The sequence below is a fragment of the Rhinatrema bivittatum genome, chromosome 3, assembly GCF_901001135.1.
Source record: "Rhinatrema bivittatum chromosome 3, aRhiBiv1.1, whole genome shotgun sequence".
Classification (NCBI taxonomy): Eukaryota; Metazoa; Chordata; class Amphibia; order Gymnophiona; family Rhinatrematidae; genus Rhinatrema; species Rhinatrema bivittatum.
This window is the reverse complement of record NC_042617.1, coordinates 431,699,209-431,720,539: the sequence shown is the minus strand read 5'-3', so window position 1 is coordinate 431,720,539 and position 21,331 is coordinate 431,699,209. Positions and strand designations below refer to the sequence as shown.

The following is a 21,331-nucleotide window of genomic DNA, read 5'->3' as shown; positions in this document are numbered from 1 at the left end:
GCTAATTTGGAGCCATAAATCACATGAACACATTGTTTTCAGTTCAAACTCAATGTGTTGACATATTACTTTCATGTAGCATAGATTTATTTACTAGAACAGGACAATTGGAATAAACCATCTGGCATTTTTTCAATGCATAACTCCTTTCCTCATGGAGCTGTGAATCCAGTGAGTTTAAATTATTCCCTTTGAGGTTTGTGTCTCTGTTGGTCACTGTTTCTTAAATCTGAATGAAATTCATTCTCTGACAAAACTAAATTCACCAATATCACATCAATTAATTTAATTTCTTACTGGTGGTGTGTTGAAAATGTAGAAAGAAGAACCCTTCAGTGCGAGGAACTTGTATTTGTAGAGCTGAGAAGTGTCATATCCTTGGAGCTTTTCACTCACCCACCCCATATGTATAACCTGCAGAAAAAGAATATTAAAAAATGAATCTAACATAGTAGCATAGTAACATAATAATGATGGTCATAAAAGACCAAATGGTCCATCCAGTCTGCCCAGAAATTTGCTTGTGGAAGAAACTGCGTGTCATGCAAGTTACCCCATCCGTTCTGTTAAGTGTATTAATACAGCTTAATATATCTTTGATAAATTCTGTAAAGAATGTATTCAAATGCATTTTATATTCATTGTTGTGTTAATTAAATCAGATTTAATGACATAGAATGTATTATACTGATTCAAAAAGATCAAATTTCTAGCACCTCTGGGTCTCCTGTGGGAGTTTAGGAAATCTGTTCTGGGCTCTCTTTTATTTTGTTACATGCTTTCTGTGTATAACATAATTCAAGGTCTCATTTAGTAAGGCATTTTTTCTATTCTCTTTCTACATGAAGAAAGCTTAGTTAATAAAATTCTCTTGTCTTCTGATGACACACAGGTCCAACATTATATTAGTCTGCCTGTACCAGATGTTCTTTGCCATGCTTTTTTTTTTCTTTATGTGTTTTTTTTTCTTTATGTGTTTTTTTTTCTTTATGTGTTTCCAGGACTATTGAAAGGGGTGGACAAGAAGCATGCCACCCAGGACACCAAGCTAGGGAAGCAACATGCCAACTTTTTGAGTCAGTCTGTAAGCCTGAAAGGAAAGATGGGGGGGGGGGGAGGGGCAAAAGCAACTCTTATCCAGGGCACAGTTTTGTCCAGTGGCAGTCCTGTATACGTGTGTGTGTGTGTGCGTGTGCGTGTGTGTATAATATACTGCTTGTGTTGTGTTGGTTAGTCGTCATGTTGTCATGTCTGTGTTTGGCCACCAGGTGGCACCAGGAACAAAAAGTTGCATAGTGCAAAGAATCTGTTTCATATGGAGAGCCACACACACACACATTGGCACACAGGCACATGTATGCATGCACACACATAGGCACATATGTACAGACACAGACATATAGGCGCACACATGCATGTACACAGGCACATGCATATGCGTAGGCACAGGAACCCACACACAGGCGCATACACATATAGGCTGTTATTGACCAGACAACCCGAGTAATGCCAGATAAGTTTAGCTAATATACTATTTCTGCAAAGCCTTGTCTCTCACACTGCCACACACAGGGTCAGGCAGGCATAGGCACACACTCATAGGCATATACACTAGGTGTAAGGAAGCGTGCACAAACACACACATGCTCACATAAGCATGCATAAGCTCACACAAGTGCACATGTACTCAGGTTTACACACACACGCACAGTCACAAACACAGGCAGAGACACACAAAAAGGCAGGCACAGGTACCCATACACAGGCCTGCCAAACAGAAACATACACACACACACACACACACAGAGGTACCCACACACAGAGGTGCATACACAGGTAGGCATAGGCACCCGCATGCAGGAACAAGTATACTCACAGACACACACACACAGATACATACAGGCAAACACACACAGGGACAGGCAGACACATGCAGGCTCTCCTCACACATCCACACAGTGGCAGATACTATACACAGACCTCAAACACACACAGGAACAGGCCCTCACACACACACAGGTGTGCACACACACACAGGAACACATACACATACCGGCTGTTATAGACAGACTACTTGAATAACACCGGACACTTTTAGCTAGTTTTAAATAAAAGTAAATATAGCTAAATATTTTATGTTGTTCTTTTCATTTGCAAAGCAATGCAACACTCAAATCTTTCCAGATTCATACCTCAGAAACACCACCTGAAAAATCTCATGCTTTGGCCTTAAGTCTCACTCACTGAATTGATTAAATCTCATTCTTTGAATTGCTCTTGGAGTCTTTGCCTTATTAGTAATTGCCATGCAATTTGGTAAGGCCCTGTCTCAGGAAAATAGAGAAAAAATGGAGAAAGCTCAAAACAACCGAAACCCTAACCAAATTCAGAAAACATCTTGCCTTTTACAAACATTTAATCCTGACCGTTAAAAAAGAATACTACAGCAACAAAATTGAAAAGTTTGCTAACAACCCAAGAACCTTATTCTCCATAGTAGCAATTCTCACCAATGACAAACAAGAATCACCCCAAAGTCTACCAGAATCAAAATGCAACAAAATAGCTAAATTCTTCAGTGACAAAATTACAAACTTAAGATCCAAACAATACCAAAAAGAAATTAAATTGCAAACAAGAGACGTTACTCAATGGTCTTCATTCATTGCAATATCAGCGATAGAAGTAGAATCCATACTAAAAAATCTAAACCCAGCTCAACACAAAATTGATACAATACCAACATTTGACATAAAAAAAGCAGCCAACACAGTCTCCCCAACCTTAGCTAAGATTATAAACCTATCCCTAAAGGAAGGAACAATTCCAGATATACTAAAAGGAGAAATTATAAAACCAATCATAAAGAAAAAAAAACAGTGACCCCCCAAATTAATAGAAAAAATTGTACAGAAACAACTAGCGAAACACCTTAATAACAATAACATACTATATCCATCACAACATGGATTTCGCAAACACTACAGTAGCGAGACACTACTCCTCTCACTTACAGACAACATCCTAAGAGGTTTTGACAGTGGAAAACAATACATTCTAATAATGTTAGACCTATCAGCAGCCTTTGACACAGTAAACCATAAAATTCTACTAAAAAGACTAGAAGAAATTGGACTACACAACGAAACAATAAACTGGTTCAGTTCACATCTAAATAATAGGTTCTTTCAAGTTCAGATCAACAGCACACTGTCAGACAAATTCAATCTTGAAACAGGAGTACCGCAGGGATCAGCCTTGTCCGCAACCCTTTTTAATATATGCATGCAACCATTAGGCCATCAACTAGCAGGATTAGGAATCATGCATTACATCTATGCAGATGATATTCAATTAATTCTACCAATCGACGACACAATAGAGAAAACATTAAACCTAGGTAACATGTACCTAGACATCATAAAACAACTATTAAACCGAATGGAACTCATGATTAACATTGAAAAAACAGAATTTCTACACTTAGAAAGAAAAAATATCAAAATCATTCAAACCCCAATAATACTCAAAAACAACCAGAAAATAGAACTAGCAAAAAAAGTACAGAATCTTGGAATAATAATGGACCCCAAAATTAATCTAAAATAACACATATCACTAAAAGTAAAAGAAGGCTACACTAAACTCATGATCCTCAGAAAACAAACTACTACTAAGTCCTGCAGATTTCAGAACAGTGCTTCAGGCACTAGTTTTTGCCAGTACCGATTACTGTAATGCACTTTTACTAGGACTCCCAAATACAACAATAAGACCACTTCAGATTCCACAAAACACAGCAGCTAGAATACTAACTGGAAAAAGAAGAAGAGACCATATAACTGAAATTCTGGCCGAACGTCACTGGCTACCCATAGAACAAATGATAAAATACAAAGCACTATGTACCATACATAAACTAATACCTGATGAAAAAGCAGACTGGCTAAACACTGCACTATGGGTACACGTCCCACACAGGAACCTTCATTCAGCAAACAAAGCTCTCTTAACCATTCCCTCAGTCAAGACAGCATGACTAACCAAGGTAAGAGAAAGGGCATTATCTTTAGCAGGACCCACACTCTGGAACACAATGCCTTTAGAGACCAGATTACAGAGAGACCCCAAAATATTCAAGAGAAGTCTAAAGACATGGCTTTTTAAACAAGCCTTTTATAAAGCGACCGGAGAATAGAAAATATACTGGAATAAACAGAAGAGCACCGGCACACAGCACTATTCTAAAAAATGTGCATTATAATATTTTAACAAATTTAGCACACAATGAATGTAATAATAAAACACAGGAAATTAGATTTTTTACCTGTAAAAGTACCTTCCAGGTACACCTGGCCAGAACCTACATCACTAAACATGTATGCGTATTATGATGATTTAATGTAACCGAAACTTAATGGCACCTGTTAGAATGTACTATAGTACGCTTATTCCAACATTACTTATGTGCCTACATGTAAACCATTGCAATGGTATATATCTTAGCGACGGTATAGAAAAGACTTTAAATAAATAAATAAATAAATAAATAAGTAGATAAATAACTAAATATCAGGAATGAAATTTTAAAGTGCATTGTTATCATGTGAAAGTTAGTTCCTGGTTCTTCCCCATACATACAGTAACCTCCCTTTTCCCATTCTGATTCCCATGGACTCCCTCTCCATTTTCATCCCCCATCCAAAAACAGAGACTAACCCATAGACCCACTTGTTCCAGTCTCCCCTGGATGAAAGACCATCCTCCTGAACTCCCTCCTATTCCAATTCCTCCCAAAGGAAAGATAACCCCAAACCCCCTATCTGCTTTAATTTTTTCCAATAAAAGAAAACTTCAGAGTCCCTCCACATTCCAATCCCCAAAACAAAGACCACACCTCTAGATCTCTGCCCTATTCTTTTTTTTGTAATTTTATTTTTATGCATTTTCAAATGTTGGGAAATAGAGATGAATTATGCAGTCATCTAAACAAATACAGACAATAAGCAAATTCACAGTTTATTCTCATAATTAGATGATAAGGGGGGCAAATATATAAAGAGCGATATATAGGAAAAGAAACTTCTTCCATAAAAGGAAATGTAGAGATCCACAGAAGAATGATCTCTTCACCCAAACCTAATATAGGAGATCCTTGGGCATGAGAGTCCAGAAATACTCAGAGTTGAGATGGTTCATAAAATACATAATTAGAATTTAAATATTTCACTGTACACTTACAGGGATATCTCAAAATAAACTTAGCCCCTCCTCATAGTACCTCTGGATGCATAGTAAGGAATGTCTTCCTTCGATCTTGAAACACTCTAGATATATCTGGATACATCCATATTTTATAGTCATGAAGTAACAGTAAACGGTTATGCATAAAAAGCAGTAATACTAGGTTTCTATCAGATGGAAAGGCAAAATAATCTAGAAGGGTTGCCCTTTTTAATATTGAAGTCTCTATGGACAATTCAAGAATATCCATCAGATTCAATGATGTATTCAATGGCTGATTTTCAGGTACATCGTTCTCTTTAAAGGGAAGATAAAAAATATTGGAAGTTACTGGCAAAGCTTTGGTAGACATTTTCAAAATATGTATAAGATAAGACTTAAATGAAATTTAAGTTAAATGAAATTTAACAAGACTACTAAAGACTCGTTTAATAGAGCATAAAAGTGCATTGAAACGCAACAAATTGGAAGCCCCGTTAGTACAAAACTGCATAGACAAATCTCATAATTTTGACAGTTTACGGTGCACAGTTTTAGAAAGCGTGGAGCGAAATGAGCGAGGAGGGGATTTAAATCTTTGTCTGCTTCAACGCAGAGGTGGATTTTTAAGCTGAATACGGTAGCCCCAGCAGGGCTTAACAAGGAAGTAGACTGGTCGGTATACCTGTAGAAAGAAGCTGATAGGACAGATCATTATTCATGACATGGCTACAAAACTGCAGACTTCCGGTAAAAGGAGAAAGATAGCGTTTGAGCGCCATATTTGAATGCAGGAAGAAGTCGGCAGAAGTCGTGCTGAGCTAAATCGTATGTCCCGTTGTGTTAGTCACATTAAAAATTAAATTGAATTAAGAAAAGGATCATTAAAATTGTTTTTTCTTTGTAGGAGAGTAGTTGAGTGCCCCTGAAGCAGGCGCAAGGAGAGCGCCAAAACATTGTCAATGTCGGGCGGGCGAACCAGAAAATATAAACGTGAAAAGCGATTGTGATTTGACATAAGAGATAAGATTAAGTAAAAATAAGAGAGGTTATCACATTATAAGAGATAAGTTAATATACGGTTTAAATGGGAAGGTGAGGTGTGCGTTTTAAACGGGGAATTTTAAATGGGAGGTTTTTGCACAGTAAAACAGAATTAAAGTGAAAAAATGCAACTATAAAAAATAACAAAATAAAAAACACCATATGGGAAATGGTAAGTGACGTGATCAAACAGTGCTCATACAGGAGAGGGGCTGCAGCCCTGTAAGGGCAAGAGCCCATGAGATTGGAAGCACTACCTATTCTGATACCACTCTCTGTTGGGGGTTTTTTTTTTAAGTATTTTACAATAAGCATTGGTAAACATAAAATCTGCTAGTTTGCAGTTTTCCTCAAGTCTTTGAATTCATGTTAAGATAAGACTTAAACATCTCATAATGTGAAATCAGCTTTACATAAGGGAAATTAAAAACCCATAAATTTAAAGATTTCAAAGAATTCTCAATATTTTCCAATTTTTTGGAAAGTACAACTCCGATTGAACAAACTTATGTTGGAAAGTTTCTAATGTTGTAACATGAGATCCCAATTGTTCTAGCTTTGTAGATAAAACTGTGCTTTCCATTGTGAGAACACGATGATATGTGTCCTAGGCAATCTTAGTCAAAGTAGAAATGGCAGATTCAAGAGATGTTAATGCACTCCATAAAGAGTCCATATTTATCATGGCAGGTTTTATCAGGAGGGGAGAAACAGCAGAGGCTACCCTGGAATCTGCATCACCCACTCCTATAATTTTAAACAAAATGAATTGAAAATAGAGGGAAAATGTCATAATTGTGAGCATATGTACAATTTACACATGAACTTTAATTTTGCTGCTATAGGTAGCTACATAAGCTTCTAGTGAAAGAGTGGGCAACGCCTATCTTTGAGTGCTGCAGGTCAGTCAGATTTTCAAGAAATCTGCAATGTATATGCATGAGATACATTTGCATGCAGTGGAGGCAGTGTATGCAAATGCACCTCAGGCGTATTCAGTGTGGCTATCTTGAAAACCCAAATGGCATGTGGCACTCAAGTATAGGAGTTGCCTATTCCTGTTCTTGTGAATTGAAATACTGTGCACACTTGTTGGTTGTGATGGGGACAGTGTTAACAAACATGAATGCTAGTAAAGCAGTGTTGTCCATAGAACATGTCTCTCTACATCATTCTAGCTGTCTATTCTTAAATCAGGACAGTGAATAAGCAATTATTATAAATTTGATAAAAATTAGGAATACATTTCAATTAAGACCAGTAGTTTCGAGTTATAAAAATTGAGTTTGTCATAAATATTTCACAAATTCCCCAAACCTTGCCATAGAAAACCAAAGCTTCTAAAGAGTTCTTATAATACATCAGAAAAGTGTATAACTGTAAATTTGTTACTTAATTTTAGTTGTATAATCTTTTCGTAGCAGCACTGGCATAAACCCTTTGAACTATTAATATTATGGTGGCAAAGTGTGCATTATATGAATCAAGTAGTGATGTGAGTCCATCTTAAGAAGCAGCATAAGGAAGAGAACTTCCTGAGGAAGATCATCTATCACCTATCATGTTTATTTCCACTTCTGCAAGTCCTCCCTCCATAATATTATCAATGCAATCACTGCTTATTTCACCTATCAATATTTTGTCACCAGTACTGCTTAAACCCTGCTCTTGCCCACTGCTGGTACCAGCTCCAGCTCACCAGTACTTCAGTACCTTAGCAGATTTAATAAAAGTTGCAGAGACTCCTTGAACTAACCTCTGTGACAGCAGGTACAAAAATGTCATGGTGTGTACACTTAAGTAAAAATTCACCTCTAGAAGGTATAACTCCCAAAATTGCTAAATCCACAACTAACACCCTCTATAAACTCTATAAAAAATGGACCAAATTCAATCTATTGATCTGAAAAAAAATCTAATATACAATTATCTTAAAAAAAAAAAAATTAGAAGGAGTTGGTGGTATCATATTGGGCTAATACTGATAATCTATGGGTGATCAGAGCTGTCTATAAATCATTAACCGCCAACCTCCTTCCCAGTATCTAATATTTTTTTGAAAAATGTTTTGAGCAATTTCAAAACAGTGTATGCTGCATAAAAAATAAAATGATTCCTTATGTATGTTGTTATTATAAGTCTTCAAGTGATACGATCAACACAGTTATATGTTATCAATCCATGACACTACAAAATAACAAATTCTGCACTGTCTTACTGCCCTCCCAATGAGACCATGTTTCAGAGAATGTCTTTTGTCATGGGATATTGCTTCACTTATGTTATGCCAGTGAATACTGGATCTCCACTGCTTCATACAGCATTAGTCTCTCCACAGTTCATACACTGAATAAAGATTTACATGGCGTCCATTTCTTATAACACACCCATGTAACTTGGAACAGATCAATCAGATTTGAAATACCTTTTAAACCAATCAAATCAAAGTTGAAGTGAAACTCTCCAATCATAATGACATAAAAAAATCTCTTATATTTCAAACACATCTGATGCTACCATATGTAGCTAAATAACAAAGGCAAAAATTACAGTAATGTTGACCAATCAAACTCATTCATCATGACATCAGGCTTCCTCCAGGGATTTCCTCTGGCTTCTCACTGCCTAGTGCATTCTATGTATTTGGTTGGTGCCCTTTACCTCTTATTTGGAGCCTTGTGGCATTCTTGCCGCTGGGTGACAGCTTTGTGCCTCTCATGAGGTTCTGGTGACTTCTTGCCAATCTTTCACTTGATTTTACCCTCTATTACTGCTGTTGGAGAAGTTTCTGCCTCTTTTGGTGTTTTCTTCCCCCTTCATGATGCCTTGAACTGTCTATGCCACACTTGGTTCAGTTTTGCCCTATTTTGCTGCCTTGGAATGATCTTGACAATCTTACTGCTGTTTTGCACTTCTGATGGTGCCTTGGAGAATTCCTGCCTCTGCTGGTACCATTTTGCCTCATTGCAAGTCTTTGGTCTCCTCATACCTATTTTGGTGCCATATTGGCATAGACTTGATGCATTTTTGGTATGCCTTCACCCTTCTGATGATGTCTACCCACCAGTTTTGTTAGAAATGATTAAAAAATCCTAATTTTGAAGCTCAAACCAGCCTGCATTGCTTCCCCCATTGACTATAACAGTCAACAAATGAATGAATAAAACAAAAGAAAAAAATTGTTTAAAACAAACCAAGCCAATGAATATGTCCTACAAAATGAATGAGAGAGCCAAAACAAATATTTTGACTCTGTACATCCCTAAAAAACAGCAAAAGCTATGTGCATTTTTATAGCAAGGTCATGTTAAATACATCTGCATGATGTTACTTCGCAAATTCAGATCCTCTGGAAGTTATCCATTCATTCATTTATGTCCATATGTATTTGCATTTTAATAGCAAAATATAATAGAAATCTCTTCTTAAACCAGCCCCAGATCTCTCTTAAAATTATAGAAAATGCTGTAAATTTAAATGGTCATAAAATATATAAGGAAACAAACATTTTCCAGTTGAGACTACAACAGATACCACCCAGTTATTTCATATAATTTGCCAAGTCAAGAACTGAAATTAATTTAGTCTAATGGTGCATACACGTTTTAAACTTTAAGCCTTTGTAAACATCCTTAAGCACCAAACTATCTCAGGCCCAGTCACGTGGGTAGCCAGATGGTAAGGCTATTGGGGTTTCCATGTTTAAAGATGGCATGGGGATAGTTTGCACACCCAGAGTGTCTTCACCAGAAAATAAATCAAAATAGAAAAATGATTTCAGAAGCACTTTTATAATTAAATTAAAGGACTTTATTGTGCTGGCAAATGGATAGTTTTTCAGGTTCTTTACCTCTAGAAACAAGTGTAATTATTGGACAAACAAACCTTTCAATAATGTCAAAAATGTCAATGAGAAGTAATTATTGAACAAACAAAACTTTCAAAAATTCAATAATTTCAATGAGAAATAATTTATTTCTAGTGCACAAAGAAAAAATATTTTTCATATGAGACTCACTCTAATTTTTAACAGTTTGGAATAGAAACTGTTTCCTGTACAAAGATTACTTCTTAGTGAGGACAAATGTTAAATTTCAACATTAATTCAATAAATTTGATTCTTTGTGTTAACATATTTCAAGCTCTTTAGGCAATTCTGGAATTCTCCAGGTAAGTATTAACAATTTTTATCTTTAACCTGTTTTAACTCAATGACTTTGACCTCTTGTATGTCCACGTGAGTTGCAATAGCGCAGTTTAGCAAAATTGTGTCACAGTTCACTGTTGCGTACTTATCTTTGATTGCTGTCTAATAATTTTTTAGAGAGCACCTTATAAATACTGGGTAGAGAGCACTGACCCAGGAATGATGTGAAACTTTGGTGGCTTGTGATCGAGGAATAGTTCATGCTGCTTGATGGCTCAGACTGGACTTGATCTACCCCTCTTGACCACAAAATCTCAGGATTGTTGCGCTGGAGGTAGACCCTTGGCCTGGTGCAGGATTGATATGGCCCTCTGGTCGGACCCAGAGAGCGCCTGCCACCAGGAGGTAGAGCACACAAGGAGACAGAGGCTAGCTGGAGCTTCACCAATAACAGTCTGGGGTTTCCGCAGGTTGAGCCCTTGGGTACCCGGACCACCTGGACTTAGGTGGGCCTCCAGTGGTCTCCCAAAGAGGTATGCCCACCACAACCAAGGGTGTGTAGCTAATGCAGAGTGGGCACGGTACACCTGAACCGGAAGCTCTGGAGACCTCAGGAAGGCAACAGTTCAGGGAGGTCCTCCGGATGAGACAGGCAGCGCCTGCAGGTCTAGCAAGTGGAAGTCGTGGTTGGTATCCAAGTATGTTGGCCCAATGGTCACCGGGGGCCAGAAGAGAGTGACCGAGTGAAGCACAAGGGTCAGAGCATCAGTCCAAGAGAGGTCAGCCAAAATGGGGCTCGGTACCAGAATCAATCCGAGCATAGTCAAGGCAAACGAGGGTCGGTTCCAGGTGGCAGACAGTAGAATGGTCAGGCAGGCAGTGGTCAGTTCCAGGCAGCAGGCAAGAGAATGGTCAGGCAGGCAGAGGTCAGTACCAAGAAGTCAGTCCAGATAGGTACTACCTGGGAAGGTCACAGGAACAAGGAAATGCTGGAACTGGAGACGCTAGAACAGGAGACACTAGAACACGAAGGCAAACTCACTACACCAACGGTGTTGACCCAATTGCCAAGGCAAAGAGCAGTAGTCTGAGCCCTGCTTATATACAGGGCTCAGGTGACATCATCGGGTTGCGCTGCGGACGGGTTTCCCGCACTTGGCCCTTTAAACATCCGAGAGTTCTACGTGCACGCTAGGGAACAGGGCTGACACCGTGGAGGACGCCGAACCCCGACGCGAGGAGCACTGTGAGGAAGAAGGCCCAGATGGGCCTGGAGACGCCTGGGGTGCCATGGACGAGCAGTACTAGTGGAGACTGTGAGTGAGGAACTGGTAGATGGGCACACCAGATGAGCAGGCCCGGTCGCGGCACGAATGCAGCCGTGAAGCACAACAGGATAAAGTGGTTCACTGACTTTGCTATCTCAAACAAAATCAATAATAAAGACTGACTGCCTCACACCGCCAATCTTCCTCAGTCTATAAAGTTGCTAGCATGTCTATGTATAAAAGACACTGGCGTTCTTGCTAATAGAAATCAAAAAAAATAATTTGAACCCTATCTAAGGATGCTTGCTTTGAAAGAACTCACAAACAGGCCGATACAGTAAGGATGTGTAAGAAAGAGTGTGACAGTGCCGGGCGCATCCTCGTTTACCGCGCGCACAATTTGGTTCACATACCGCTCGATACAGTATTCAAATGAGACGCAAATGCAAGCGGTGTCCAAAGTGCGTCCATGAAGCAGTAGGCATGCACAATCCATTTTACTGTATAGAGCGGTACACAGCGCCTATACAGTATCCTGGGTGCGCTGGTACCTGTCATTTGAAATGTCATTCCACCAGGAAAGTGGATGGTTCTCCTACAGACCCGCTGCCTTGAGCACCCGGCTGGATGTTCAAGCCGGACGTCCAAGGTCGCAGCTTGGACGTCCAGCCTGGGCGCTCAAGGCAGGGGGAAGGCCCATGAACGTCTGTCGGCATTGAAGCAAGTACCACACACTAGTTACTCACCAAAATACTCTTTCTTTATGTGCAGCCCCAGCTCCTTCTCCAGTTCCAGGGACTGAACGCACAGGCTGGAGCATGGACTGGCCTGCGGCGGGTCGGTGCCATCAGCCTCAGGGTCGCTCGGGGCCCCGTAGCGCGAGTCCAAGTAGCTGAAGCGAGAAACGACATGCCGCTGGTCGAAGCCCATGCCGATGCTGCTGTACCGGTTGCTTCTGGGCTTGCTGCCGCTGTCATAGCCGGTCAGGGCGCGGCGTGCGTTCATGCTGCCTTGAGCGCCCGCCTGGACGTCCAAGTTGGGCGCTCAAGGCAGTGGGAAGGTGCATGAACACAAGCCGTGACCTCGGACGTCCAGCCGGGCGCTCAGGTCGCGGCGTGCATTCATGCATCTTCCCGCTGCCTTGAGCGCCCACCTGGACGTCCAAGTTGGGCGCTCAAGGCAGCGGGAAGGTGCATGAACGCACGCCGTGACCTGACCACCCGGCTGGACGTCCGAGGTCACGGCGTAGGGTGTGTAGGGATAGGGCCTGATACAGGAGCTCGTGCCCTCTGCAAGTCAGCGGCGACAAGGAGCCCAGACCCCCAAGAAGGCCAGAGGAGCCCCCGGAAACGGTGTCCATTCTTCCCTACAGAACCGAAGTACTCTGAGGTTAAGCGCGGTGGTGCCAGGTTGGGTTACTTTTTTCCCCCTTGTGCGAGAAGCATTTTTTTCTGTTGATTGGGTTGGTTTGGGACTGGGCAGCTAAGTTCACCACACTAACGCCACACTAACGCCAGGGTCAGGGTAGGCGGTAAATTTGCAGGTTAAAGACGCAGCAAAATAGCTGGTTAAAAAGGTGATAATCTGGGCACACTTTACTGTATCGGAGGGAATAGCTAATCTGATCATTAACATATCATATACATGCAGCGGGCGGAAAGGGATACGCGTCAATTTCAGTAAGCGGTAAAGACGCGTAAAACAGGATACTGAATCGCGGGTTAGACATACGCGACCAAAATGTGCATACAAAGCGGGTTAAAAACAGGGTAACTGTGGCCGCGCTTTACTGTATCGGCCTGTATGTAAAGAAAATATTTAATCACTCTCTCACTCACTTTCCATACTTATTGCCAATAAAGACAGGAGCAAGTTGTAGGACTTCTATTTTACAAGTTATGTCAAAGATTGTTTTTTCCCTCTAAGGAAACAACACAGAGGTATTTTTATTTACAGATTCTGTGATTAAACACTGTAACATCTTTATCTACAGGTGAAGTATACACAATCTGAAGTATGTAAGACTTAAAGGAAATTTTTCTTTCTGAGGTAGTATACATTTCAATTAAATTAGCTCAGAATCAGACCATCCATCATTCAGTTTTCTCACATCCACTTGTCTATCAAAGCTAGCAAAAATAACACAGAGCAGTAATAAAAATTTAGCCTTGATTTTAACAAATGCCTTATCTTAGTAAAGGATTAGAATTAAAATAACCACACTTTCACACCAGCTCTGCAGGCAGCCTATAGTACACAGCTCTCTTTCAGACTGCATGAGCTTTCTCTGCTTCAGATTGCAACACACAGCCCTGCTTCAGATTTCCAGCATAGTAGCTCTTCCTGCCTCTGCCTCAGATTTCCAGCACACAGCACTGCCTCAGTCTCTGGCACACAGCTCTCCCTGCCTCAGACTCCAGCCAGCTCTCTTGGCAGTCTCCATGTGCATTCTCTGCCTCAGACTTCATGGGCTTTCTGAAAAAATCCTCAGAAGAGATCCTTACTTCTCTGAAGTCTCTTCAAGAACTAGCTCTCATCTTGGAGAAGAGGAATAGCCTAGTGGTTTGAGCAGTGGGCTATGAGCCAGGAGACAAGGCTTTGAGTCCTGCTGTCACTCCTTTATGACCGTTGGCAAGTCACTTTACCCTCCATTGCCTCAGGTACAAATTTAGATTATAAGCCCTCTGGGGATAGGGAAATACCTACAGTATCTGAATGTAATTCACTATAAAGTGCAAAAAGCAGAATATAAATTAAAAATAAAATCAACTTTAACAAACCTTCTTATCCACCAAGAAACCTTTTAAAAACACCTTGACTAAGGAACACAGCTTTCAAAAGAATTTTAAGTACGTTCAAAACATTCTTTAAAGGCAAATAACTTCATAAATCTTTCTGTGCTTTGCCTCAGCTTGGTGTCATTATGCAGACCTAATCACCACCAAACTGCCTTGCATAAACCCTGGGGTGAATCAGGATTACCATGGCGCTAGCATGACATTGTCTATGGGATGGCGCAGAGCCTTTTTTTTTTTCTCTCTCTCTCTCTCTCTGAGAGCAGGAAGATGAATCCAAGAAGAAACTCCACTTGCACAGTTCAAAATCACATCAAACTTTCAGGTTAGCTTCTAAATAAATGTAACAGTAGTCATGTGTCTTTTCATGACCACATTAGCTATTTTAAAATTTTTACTGCTAATTATAGTCTTAACTTACACAATAAACATTTTTCCCCAAACCAAGGGTTAAATCCATATTTATATGATCTCACCTGGTGACCACCACCACCAAACCCCAGCTTCTGACATGCTTTTGATCACCTTTTAAACTTTAGTTTTCCTACAGGCACTATGTAGGCAGCCTCTTGCCAACATCACTGCCTCAAGTCTGTGAGAATCCCTTGACCTGCACTGTAATCATGCTGAGGCTTTGATTACAGGCTTTGATTTCAGCCCTGACACTGGCTACGGGTTTAAGTTGGCAGAGGCAGTATTCCCAATGCTGCTGCTGCAATGTGGCACCAGCCGCACTGAGTGGCATTTATCTATTAAAAAAAAAAAACTAATTGCAGTGCTTCTGGCTCTCTCTGGCTGCCAGGAGCTCCCCAAGCTCCCGTGGTCTCAGCAACAATAAGACAAGTATTTATTTTAATTTTATTAGCTGGAAGAAAATGGGTGCTTTTATCCCTTTTTTCACAACTCTTCTCCACGGGGCTTTTTCCATGTCATGATGGTGGCAGAAATGGCAACAGTAGGTTACAGTGACGCTCTTTTATACATCCTGGAGGCAGACAGGAGGATAGGAGAGGGGGAGATCACACTGTGACTGAGCTCTTTGGCTGTGGGATGGAACTTTGTGCAGCCGCCCCCCCAAACAAAAATGGCCATCTTGTGCTCCTACCATGTGACAGAGGTTGACCAATGGCACCGTCTGCCCCTGTGACATAGTGAGGGCAAAGGCGATCGGTGCCATTTTGAGTACTGGCATTCGATGGCCGGAGTGCAGGAGGTCACTCCCGGACCTCCACTGGACTTTTGGCAAGTTTTGTGGGGGTCAGGAGGGTCCCCCAAGACTTGTCAAAAGTACCTGTTGGTCCAGCGGGGGTCCGGGAGCGACCTCCTGCACTCAGACCATCGGCTGTCGGTAATCAAAATGGCGCCGATAGCCTTTGCCCATACTATGTCACAGGGGCTACCGGTGCCATTGGTCAGCCCCTGTCACATGGTAGGAGCACAAGATGGCGCCGATGGCCATGTGACAGGGGCTGACCAATGGCACCGGTAGCCCCTGTGACATAGTAGGTAAAAGGCTATCGGCGCCATTTTGAAACCGGCACCGAGGGTATGAGTGCAGAGGATGGCTCCTGGGCCCCCCTGTTGGACCACCAGGGAGTTTTGGTAATTCTTTGGGGGGTCAGGAGGGTGGGGAGTTTTAGTTAATTTAATTTTAGTGGGGAAACGAATAGCTCGCCTAGTGGTTCCTCCCGCCCTACCTAGAATTCAAAGGCTCAACCTACAGGGAATGTGGCTGGTGTAAGTGAAGCCCTAGCTCCATTCCTAACAAGAGTGAGTCCACCAGCTTTTGGCATGGGCCTAGTAGGTTCACCTGCTAGACTGTGTCAACCACACCATAGTCCAAGGGCTCACATCTGTGACAAAGAGTTCTTGTCTGTCAGAGAAGTAAGATTTCTAGAATCCAGAATGGCAAATCTGAAAAATACAGACAGGGAGGTATTTAAAGGAGACCTGCAGGGACATAGTTGTTATGGTTATTGATGTTTGGGTGGATCCTTGGACCCCGTGGCAGTTGACCACGCCCATGGGGGGCAGTCCTGAGAGGGACCATGGTGTCAGGCTAGACGCTGGACACATAAACACAAATTTGAATCTTTATTTAAACAGTTTTGGAAACCACCAGAGGTGGCAGTAGTGAGTAGCAGATGTTGAGCCCGGCTGGGCTAGTATCCCACATGATGCTGGAACAGCAAATCCTCTGCTTGGCTGTGCTATAGTGGAAAGAGACTGAGAGTTATGAGTACACAGTGAGAAACATATAGAGTCCCAGGTAGACTAGGAGAAGCTCCGAGATAGGGAGAGCAGGCCCTCGAGGAGCGAGTACCTGATCCCTTAGAGTAGAGAGACTCAGTGGTATTGTACTCACACAGTGATTCCACTAGACGAGAGGTCTGGCATTGGAACAGAGAGCAGGCCCTCGAGGAGCGAGTACCTGGTTCCAGGGAAGCAGTACTGTGGAGAGAGATGATAGCTGTACTCACAGATGGAACTGTTAGTGAAGTCTTCCAAATAGAAAGGGTTGTAGAACCGGCAGCGACTCAGGGAACATGGGCCCTCGAGGAGCGAGTACTGGTTTCCTGATAGCACCTGAAAGAAGCAGAAGAGGCCCCCGAGGAGCAGGTACCCCGTTAGCAATAAGAGTTCCAGATAATGCTGGAGTGGCAGAGTAGCTTCGGTATGGAGAGTGAATCCCATCCGTAGTATTCCGGTTGCTAACTTTATTAGCTAGCAAACGTTGTAGGCTTAAATATCCGGGCAGTGTGACGTCATCTCAGGGGGATGCCCCTGAGGTTCGCGCCAACGAGGAAATAAAGAGGAGGACAGCGTGCGCACGCACACCCTATGGTACCTTGGAGGAGCATGGCGGGAAGCAGCACCAAAGCCGGTACCGGGATGCCGGAGAGGTTGGCAGACAGATGCCGCGCCAGCCAGTAGTCCGAGGTGAGCAGGAGGAGCTGCAAGAAGAGTGAGGTAGGTGGGGCGAAGCCGTCATAGACCGATGGTCGCAACAATAGTAAAGTAGTTCCAACTCCAGTCTAGTAACCCCAATACTGCTTTTTGAGGAGCAAAGTCACATGGAAGGAGATCATCACCTTGGAATGGCAGGACATAATCTTGTAGTTGTCCTGAAGTCAATGCTTTATCCTTTTGCTCAAGGATGAGTCTCCAAGGACTTGTGCCTAGGAGGGAATGGTTAGAACTGCTGTTGAATTACCTACTACAATCATTAGGAATGTAGATAGCTGGGTATCATGTCAGAATGAGGATTGCTTGGTAACTTGTCTGCCTGGAATAAAGATTACAGACCATATGCATCATATAGGATTTTAGAAATTGCTGAGAAGGAGATGGCTCTTGTGGTACACATGGCTACCAATGTCAGAGGAAGGTGCAGGAGAGATGTTATGATGACTAAATATTGGCTTTTAGGTAGGAAATTGCAATCCAGAACATTTAAGGTTGCATTCTAATAAATGTTCTGGTTCCATACACAGGGCCTCAGAGGCTGACTAAGCTCTGGAGTCTCACTGTATGGATGAGATGATTATTCAGGTAAGAGAGCTTTGTATTTGATGTGGACTGGGGAACATTCAGGGGAAGGGGGGGAGGGGTTTCCTGCTCTGACAGGATGGGCTCTACTTTATTCAGGCTGGGACTCAGCTGGTAGTGCCACTGCTAACAGCTTTTAAACTAAATCATGGGGAAAAGCCAGTAGTCCCTTAGAAGCTCATGAATCTGAAAGAATTATCTTCAAAGGATACTGGCTAAAAAAACAAAGATAGAATATCCTATTAGAGAACCTGTGGTAAGGTTTGAAGCAGCCCAGTTAGATTTAAATAAATAGCATTTATTTCATCTGCTAATAAGCAGGTTGTGAATATAAATGAAAAAAGGAATATAAAATTGAAACATTCTTCAAAATGCCTGTATGTGAATGCCAGAAGTCTGAAAAAATAATTGTAGAATTAGAATGTATGACATTAAATGAATATATTTACACAAAATAGACATCAGAGACCTGGTGGAAGAAGGATAATCAATGTGATACCAGGGTACAAGTTATATCAACAGGGCAGATCAAACTGGTGAAGTGGTGGCATTGTATATCAAGGATGACAGAATAAAGTGGGTTAAAAGTTCTTCATGAAACTAACTGCCCTCTAGAATCAAGTGTTATCTGGAAGAGTAAAGTAGTGGGCTCTCCTAAAGCCTTCCTGGCCAAGATGAGTAAACAAGTTGTAAAATGCTAACAGAGATTAAAAAGGCTAATACAACTGGCAACACAGTAATAAAAAGAGAATTTGATTATTGCAATATTAATTCATAAAGTCCACACAAGGACATCCTAGGGAGGTAAAGTTCCATGTCATGGCACACTTCTGGTGTTCTGACCCCTGGCAATGGAGAGGGGCTGGATGCTGGTGAGACTGGCTAGAGAATCACAGGAATCTGGGATCTTCTGCCTGTACCCGCCACCTTTCCCTAGATTTGAGTTCTCAGGTGCTTGTGGTTGGCAGGACTTAGATAGGAGCAGATACACATCCTTGGGACTTGGACAAAAGAGCACTCGCAAAAGCAGGACTGAGCAGTGGAACCAAGACAGGATACAGAAAGGTACTTACTAAAATAGACAATGTACAGGAAAAGCAAGACAAGAACAGAATCAAACAAGAACAGGACAAAACAAATTAATACTAATAGGACTAAAATTAGGGCCCCAAGGCTAAGACTAAAGTAGACATTAGGCCACAACCACAGCCAGGTCTTGGACCAAGCTAAGGCAAGGCACTGTAAGGCTGGCTTAGAACTGTGAGGCAGTACCAAACATGGCCATCAGCAGGACCTCCAAGCTTGGAGGACCAGGTGCCTCTTTAAGGCCCACTGAAGACCTCTGCTGGTGGGAGGCAAGAACTGCCCACAGACTCTCACACCAAGATATTATAAATGATTGTTTCATGGAACAGCTGATCATGGAATCAATAAAAGGGGAAACTACTTTAGATCTAGTTCTCAGTGGAACACAGGTCCTGTGCAAGGGAAAAAGGAAGTAAATCCACTTGGGAATAGTGATGATAATGCAATAAAATGAGACAGTATCACTGGAAGCAGATACTAAGTAAAACTACTGTGATAGCATTTAGCTTTAAAAAGGGAGACAAAATGAGTAAATTAGAACAAAAGAAACAAAAAGGAGTGGTTGTCATGGTTAAGTTTGCATGAGGTATATATATATATATATAAAATTTAAAATTTGCATCTTGGAAGCTCAGAGAAAATATATTTCATGAACTAAAATAGGTCAAACGAAGACCAAAGGACTACCAGCATGGTTTAATAGTGAGGTAACAGAGACAGTTAGAGGGCATCTCTCAAAAAAATTGAAAACAGAGCAAAATGAGGAAAAAAGGAAAAAGCATAAACATTGGCAAATTAGATGTATAACAGTAACAAGGCAAACAAAAAAAAAACAGAATTTGAAAAGAAGCTTCATATCGAAGAAAACACTAGTAATACAATCTATTTTCAAGTACATCTGAAGCAAAAAGCCTGTGAGGGAGTCAACTGGACCTCTAAATGATCAAAGGGCAAAGGGTCGCTCAAGAAGGACAAGGAAATAGCAGAAAAAACAAATTGAATTATTTGCTTTGATCTTTGAGGCAGATATTGGGGGTCATTCCAATACCAGAAAAGTTCTTTGATGGTCATGATTCTGAACAACTAAAGAAAAATCACTGTGAAACTGAAAGATATAAGAGCTCAAATTGATAGAGAGTAACAAACACCAGGACTGGATTGTATTCGCCCCAGATTTCTGAACGAAGTCAAACATGTGCCTGTTAAACTTTTACTAGTAATCTGTAACCTATCATTAAAAATAGTCACAGTACCTGAAGACTTGAGGTTGGCCAATGTAAAGCTGATTTTTAAGAAAGGTTCCAGAGTTGATCTGGAAAATTATAAACTGCTGAGCCTGATATCCATAATGGTAGAAACTATTCTTAAAAACAAATTATTGACTATATAGATAGACATGGCTTAATGGAAAGAGCTGCCATGGTTTTAGCAAAAGGAAGTCTTGACTTACCAATCTATAAGATTTTTTTGAAGGCATAAAAATACATAGATAAAGGTGAGTCAATTGGGGTGTCTTCTTTTCATATATTTTTTTTCTTTGATTTAATATGTCCTTCAAGGCTTTTCCTAGGTTCTCCTCCCTTTTTTATAGTATTGGAAGGACTCTGCAAGTAGATACTATGATTTTTTCCCCTGGTTTTATTTTTATTTCCTTTTATGATTATGCTTAGTTCTGTATATACATTTGAGTACAAGTTTATATTTGTTGTATATATTTAAATTCAAATAAAAAGAAAGTAAAGAAAGGTGAACCAGTTGACTTAATATATTTGGATTTTTGAAGACATTTGACAAAGTTTCTCATGAGAGACTCTTCAGGAAAAAGTCATGTGATAGGAAGCAATGTCCCATTTTTTGAGACTATTATTTTAGTTTTATTCTATTTATCCTAGAAATGTATTGGTGTTTAATTTTATTACAATAAAAACAAAAATTATATTTACCTGAAAAAGTGATGAATCATTTTCTTCCACAGATTTTTCCCATGTTTGTTCTTGTAGCAATAAATACTAATATATTTCCAGAAAAACAGAAAAGCTGAAAATGAAGGTCCCTACCTATCCAAAGTAGTTCTGTCATTAAGCAAGGTGAGGCAGTCACCTCAAGTGGCAAAATTTTGGGGTAGCAGCAAGAGCCTTTCAAAATATCCCTATTCTGCTGCAGTAAGTGTCCAAAAAAACATGAAAAACGAGCAAGGCCACCGGCAGAGCATACCGGTG

The 21,331-nt window shown here is 41.0% G+C and overlaps 1 protein-coding gene across 1 annotated transcript in view; it reads right to left on the bottom strand.

Moving 5' to 3' along the window:
- SNTG2 (syntrophin gamma 2) overlaps nt 1-21,331 on the bottom strand; it is a 690,678-nt gene that overhangs the window by 183,298 nt on the left and 486,049 nt on the right. The window contains exon 12 of the mRNA XM_029596873.1: nt 298-414. Coding sequence (XP_029452733.1) covers nt 298-414 — 117 coding nt within the window. The remainder of the gene's footprint in view (nt 1-297; nt 415-21,331) is intronic.